Below are 6418 nucleotides of genomic sequence, written 5' to 3' on the forward strand. Positions count from 1 at the left end.
CCTCTGCACCAGACCATGCTAATTCCTGCGTCTCACCATGTGGTCCTGAGCCAGCACTGTTGGCATCCAGTAGAGCTTATTAAAGATATGGCTATCTGGCTCTGTCGTTGAGCCAGAACCTGGCAACTTGGTGTAAAGTTTGGCAGATAAAACATGGGCTATTCAGTATGATGTAAATTTCAGATTAATGACAAATTATTATTTTTAGTATAAGTGTATTTTCAAAAGGGTATTACTGTTGCAATGTTGGGGATTGAATTCAGGGCGTCCTGCAGTGCTGAGGTTAAAGAGCGTGAGACCACACACTCAGCTTTCATGGAAGTAGCCCAGACTGGCCTTGAACTTCGTATGTAGCTGAGCCTAAATTTCTGGTCTTCTTGCATCCACCTCTGGAATGCTGGGATTACATGTGTGGATCACCTTGCTTATTATTTGAGGGGAATGGGGGTGGAGATGTGAGACTGGGTGTTAGTTGCCTATGTTGACCTTGAACCTTTGTGGATGAGGGTAACCTTGATCACCTAACTCTCTGCCTCCCAAGTTCAAGTATAATGGGTCCGCTCCAGGACTCCAGGTTCAAACCCAGGTGTGTGAGGAGCCCTTGCTGTTATTAACCAGTTGGACTCCTGGGAGCAGATTGGAGTTCCGTTATTTACTAAGTGTCATTCCTGTGTCTGCCATCAAGCAGCAAGACTATTTCCTGATGTAGCAAACTCTCTCTAAAGACTAAACTATTGCTTTTAAGGATACAGCGAACAAGCAAACAGACAAACACCATGTGGGGATGAAATCTAGACTTTCAGTGTACTGCTCCAAACATTGCAGAAAACGTTTTTTTTTACATACCCTTGATCCCTTCCTAGAGCCTTCTAATCCTGTCTCTTGTTTGGCTCCTAGTCCCGAGACCTCAGAAGGCTTTCCCCTCTGCTCTGCTCTGTTCTGTTCTCCCAGGCTTTCCTTGCTGGAAGAGCCAGCCTTCTGTGGAAGCGCGCAGGGGATCCTGCATGCCCAGCTCACTTAATAATCTTGCTGTGCCCGGGTGCCAAGCCCTCCCCGACCAGATCTGTTTTGTCTCCTGCTAGGCTGAGTCACATAGAATAGATAGATAGTTTATCAGCACATGTCCTCCAGATCATATTATCCGCTTACAAATATAGCCCGTTAGCGCACAGGCACGGTAGCCCTTCCGCTGGGGGTGTTGCTCTGCGGGCGTAAACAGCATCGAAAACGGATTACAGCGTGGCGGCCACGACCGGGAACTGTCTGTGCCCACTCTCACAGGGAAGGTGAGTGGAGGGTGGTCTCCGCCCCAGCGGCGGAGGGGTGGGAGCTAGCAGGTGGGTGCGTCTGTCTGCGACTGCGCAGAAGCTTAGTGGGGGCGTCGAGGCTGCTTAGAGGGTCCGTCGCTGTGCCCGCGTTGTGCGCTTGCGGTGAGATCTCGCCAGCCACCATCTAAGCACACAGAGGGGACCAGACTTTGACCCACAATTGAGTGGGGAGACAGGAAAGCACGTGGGGCGCGCAGGCGCCCTCACTCTGTTGGAGGGACAAGATCCTCAGGAATCCTTTGATTCCTTCGCGAGGACCCCTCCCCGTTCTCGCCCGTCTCCCCGCCTCCCGTGCCCAAGAATGATCTCTATCGTGCTGTCCAAGGGGCGATAAATCAACTTTGTTTGTGTCCTCTTCGGGTCCTTGGAAAATATACTTGACAACAGGGAGGGAGGGTTGGAGAAGTGGTCTTTCCTTTCATAAAGCTTCGTGCGCCCCCTGGTGTAGTTGGGACAAGGGTGGCAAAGTGATTGGAGATTCAAAGGAGAATTGTCCAGCTCTGTAAATAGCCCAGGTGCGGTGGCTTGTTGGCTGGACAGAGCCTGGGGTGTAGAACCCGCTAACCGAGTCGAATGGGGAAAAGCCCTTTAATGCCCACAGACTTCTGGTGTGTCAGTTTGGTCGCTTGTTTTGAGACAGGATCTCAGGTAGCCCAGGGTGGGGAAGGAACCTGGGGTTTCCTGCGTGCCCGGTAAGAACTCTACCAACTGAGCCACACCCCAACTCTCACCTCTTGTTTAGATCTTACATTTAATTGATGACCAATGGTCTGTCTTAATTTCTTTAAATAATTAGCTCTCCCTTCCCAAGCTTTACTATGTGGCAGACCTCATTTAAGCAGCATTTGATCCAGTGATCACAGGGTGCTCTCTCACCAAGCAAGGGAGCTGGGTGCTGCGGTTGTATTTTGCCCACGTGAGAATCCAGCCACTCTGTCCTTAGAGACTTGTGGCCAGTAAACTAGGAGGCAGAATTCCAGCCTGGGCCATCTGACTCAACCCTTGTCCTTTTAGTCCTTTCTGTGCCCTCTGTCTCTTCCGATGAGCGTCTAGCTTAACAAATTACTATAATAATCAAATGTCCCAAGGGAAACAGATCTGACAGCCTGAAGTGTAGTGGTGGCTATTCTGATCTTACTTTAAACTTTAGCCTCTGGCTACCCCACGGCAGGCCTTCCAGATGTGGAGTACAGCAACCCCCCACTCTCCCGTAACCCCTATCCTGTTCAGTTTCTATTGGCCACAGCCATTCTCTTGGAGCAAGACGTATAGACGACAGGGCATCTTCCCACACAGAACACACCTAGACGGAGCTTTTGGAAGTTACAGGGAGGCAGGTGGGATGTTATCAGAGTTCTTAGGGACAGAACCTGGGTCCCAGCTGCAACAAGGTGGACTCAGCTGCTGTCTTTGGTAGGTCAGGTAAACAGACACCAGTACAGAACAGAGGTAGGAGATGTATTCTGAGAGGCTATATTGGAAATAGATCAAGAGGCTCCAAGGGACTCTGCTCCCAAGTTCATTTTCATAGTCAACACGAGGTTGAGGTTTAAATGGATGGTAAGATGGTATAGACAGCTAAACTGCCCTGGTCATGTGATCCTGCCCATTGTCATTGTCTGGGCTCCAAACTCTGTTGCAACATGATTTGACTAGTTGTGAGGACTGTGTGATGTCTTCGGAGATCCTTTACCTGGGGCTAGATTTCAGCCCTTTCTTTCTCCCAGCATGACATTATTCAGAGAAATTTCAATTTTAGGGAGAGGGTCAACTGTCTCCTAGTCTGAGAGTCAAAGGTAAGAGGCACAAGTATCTCCCTCCTTAGGAAATCTTCGTTCCTGCTTGATAGTCACAGGGAACCAGCCAGTCCTTCCCCTGAGCAGTCAGGTGTTCCCTGGCACCTGCTCTCTCTTTCCTTCTCTCACCTCCACTCCATTCCCTCTCTTTCCTTTGCTCTTGCCTCTCTCTGAATCCCACAGAGGGAGTGTCAAAATGGCTTGGCGTCATAGGGGAGACATGTTGGGCTTTCTCCTTACTCCTCCAGATCTTTCCCATGATGCTCCGAGGTACCCACTCCACACCTCCAGCCCCCTAAGCCGCTGACAGTGTCATTTGATGAGGCGGAGGACTGGGTGACCTGAGCGTTCCCCTCCTGTCCCCTGGCATATGACTCTGAGTGGAGACCAGAGCTCTGGTGCCAGGGGACACATTTTTCCAGTCATGCCCTCTGGCTCCAGGGAGCCAATGCTTTTGTAAAGCGATTCTGACATAATCAGAATTTGTTCTGATTGTTGGGAGTGGAGGCATGGAAAGTTTGTCCACTACACCAACACTTACGGTTGTGTCCCTGTTCACTCCCAACACCAGCCCCGCCCTACCCCTTGCCAGTTCTCCACATTGTCTACCCGGCTTCTTTCCTCTTGTGGTCTGTTCAACTTAGACATCTGATTCACATGCTGAACTGAACTATATCCCTGTATGCAGTTGTCCTGATATTCTCCCCTATAGCCTGGAGACTTGGGAAGTGTGGATGGACCTCACTCATCTGTTTGCTTTCTGGCTGTCATGGGCACTACGTGCACATGGTGCCTGGACATAGATGCAGGCAGAATACACATAAAAGCAATAAGAAAGTTTAAAAATTTGATCTGTTGGGTTGGAGAGATGGTTTGGCGGTTAACAGCACTGGCTGCTCTTCCAGGGGTCATGAGTACAATTCCCCACAGCCACACGGTGGCTCACAACCATCTGTAATGGGATCTGATGCCCTCTTCTGGTGTGCATAAAGATAGAGCACTTATGTACATAAAATAAGTGTAAAAAGAATCTGACCCGCTAATCTATCCCTGGGTTGTTCCTCACCCCCACTCTCGACCTACGCCCCAGGAAGCTCCTCCCAGCTTCTCACCCTGCTCGGGTGCAGTTAGCTTTACTTTGGCGGTTTGGTTGCCTCTTTAAAAGATTTTATTTTAGTTGAAAATATTATTTGTTATTGTTTTTGTTGTTGCTGCTGCTGCTACTGGTGTGTGTGTGTGTGTGTGTGTGTCCGTGTATGTGTGTAGGTCACACACACACATATAATATAAATTTGAAGGTCAGAGGACAAGATTTTGAGAGTTGGTGTTGAGCCATGGACTCTTCATGGTGGAAGAACATAGTGAGGCTTTTATGTTGTTCTTGTTTTTAATTACTTTTTACCCCAGTAGTAAGATTTTATCTCTTAAAATATGGATCATTTCCACTTGCCTTTGCTGTGTCTCACTGTGTCTGTCCACAACAAGAAAGAGAGGACATTGAGGGGCCCACTCTTACCCCAGCCGATCAATAATTCAATATCCACGGAGAAATTACACTTCTCTAGAGGATCCAAGTTCGGTTCCTAGTACCTATACCAGGTGACTTATAAGCATCTGTCACTGGCTCCATAGGAATCTGAAGCCAAAACCTCCTCGGGTACCTGTACTCACATGCACACCGCCACACCTCCAACCCTCCACACCATACACATATACATACAACATACACACCACACACATACATATACACACCACACACACATACACACACCACACACATATACTACACACACACACACACACACACACACTTTAAAATATATGTTTGAAAAGCCCAGTCTATGTGCATATGGAGCTGACCTATGTATTTTTCCCTAGGTAACTTTATGCTGCTCCCCAAATGGGACACAAAGTGGTCGTGTTCGACATCTCTGTTGTCAGAGCCTTATGGGAAACTCGTGTCAAGAAGCACAAAGCATGGCAGAAGAAGGAGGCGGAAAGGCTGGAGAAGAGCGCCCTGGAGAAGTAAATTTTGCTGCCTGTTATTTGAGCTGGGTGGGAGTGGGCCTTCAGGCAGACTGCTGGGTGCTAAGGTGCAGGGGGCTCTTTCCCTGGGCTCTCCAACTGTCAGGGCCACTTCCCTCCATAGACGCCATGACCCGTGTGCTGCAGCCACAAGCACTTTAACAGAGACACCCAAAGGTGTGAGAAGTTACAGATTGTCCCGATACTGTGCTGGGTACAAGGAGGACAGAGATGGTACAGAAATCCCTCTGTACTAAACAGTGTAGAGGCCACTTAGCCATCCTCACTGAACTCACTCACTAGCCCACCCAAAGCTCCTGCTAAGCACTTTACTTTCTTCATGCATTTCAGCTTTTGCCTGAAGTGCTGAATTCTGGGTAAGACTCACTGTGCTCATGCACTTGAATTGAAATGATGTAACCTGACTACCAGAAACTCATGAAGTGTGAGTAAAAGAGTGCTGTACAAAAACTACGTTGAGTGGCTGGAGAGATGACTCAGCATTAAGAAAGGCCACTTACTGCTCTTGCAGAGGACCAGGGCTCAACTCACAACCACCGGTAGTTCCAGCCTCAGGGTGCCTGATGCTGTTGTCTGGCCTCTGTGGGCACTACATACACTCCGTGCACACACAGACAAGCAGGACACACACACACACACACACACACACACACACACAAAACTATGTTGAGCTGAAGAGATGGCTCAACGATTCAAAGTGCCTGCATCCGTGGATATTCATACATACAAACATGGAGCCAGGAGGTGGTGGAGCACGTCACTCAGATGACAGAGGCAGGTGGATCTCTTGAGTTTGAGGATACAAAGCAAGGCCTGGGACAGCCAGGCCTACAGAGAATCCCTGTCTTGGAAAACAAAAACAAACAAACCAATAAGAGCTCATCATATACAAATATGGCATACACATGTACATATACACACAAGAAGAATAAAATGTAGGAACTGGAGAGATGGCCCAGCAGTTAAGAGCACTGACTGCTCCTCTAGAGGTTCTGAGTTCAAATCCCAGCAACCACATGGTGGCTCACAACCATCTGTAATGAAGAGAGTGATATCGTACTCACATACATAAAGTAAATAAATAAAATTTTAACAATAAAAAATAAAAATAAAAGCCCCACTAAGTTGAGGAGGTAAAGCTTTAAAACCTTTCTTTTTTTTTTTTTTTTGGTTTTTCGAGACAGGGTTTCTCTGTATAGCCCTGGCTATCCTGGAACTCACTTGGTAGACCAGGCTGGCCTCGAACTC

The 6418-nt window shown here is 48.3% G+C and overlaps 1 protein-coding gene across 1 annotated transcript in view; it reads left to right on the forward strand.

Moving 5' to 3' along the window:
- Nucleotides 1-1135: 1135 nt before the first annotated feature.
- Nucleotides 1136-6418, forward strand: part of Lrrc2 (leucine rich repeat containing 2) — a 22664-nt gene continuing 17381 nt past the window's right edge. The window contains exons 1-2 of the mRNA XM_029542756.1: nt 1136-1286; nt 5003-5149. Of these exons, the coding sequence (XP_029398616.1) occupies nt 5025-5149 (125 nt within the window). The 5' untranslated portion in view covers nt 1136-1286; nt 5003-5024. The remainder of the gene's footprint in view (nt 1287-5002; nt 5150-6418) is intronic.

This window comes from Mus pahari, chromosome 10 (assembly GCF_900095145.1).
Source record: "Mus pahari chromosome 10, PAHARI_EIJ_v1.1, whole genome shotgun sequence".
NCBI classification, from domain to species: domain Eukaryota; kingdom Metazoa; phylum Chordata; class Mammalia; order Rodentia; family Muridae; genus Mus; species Mus pahari.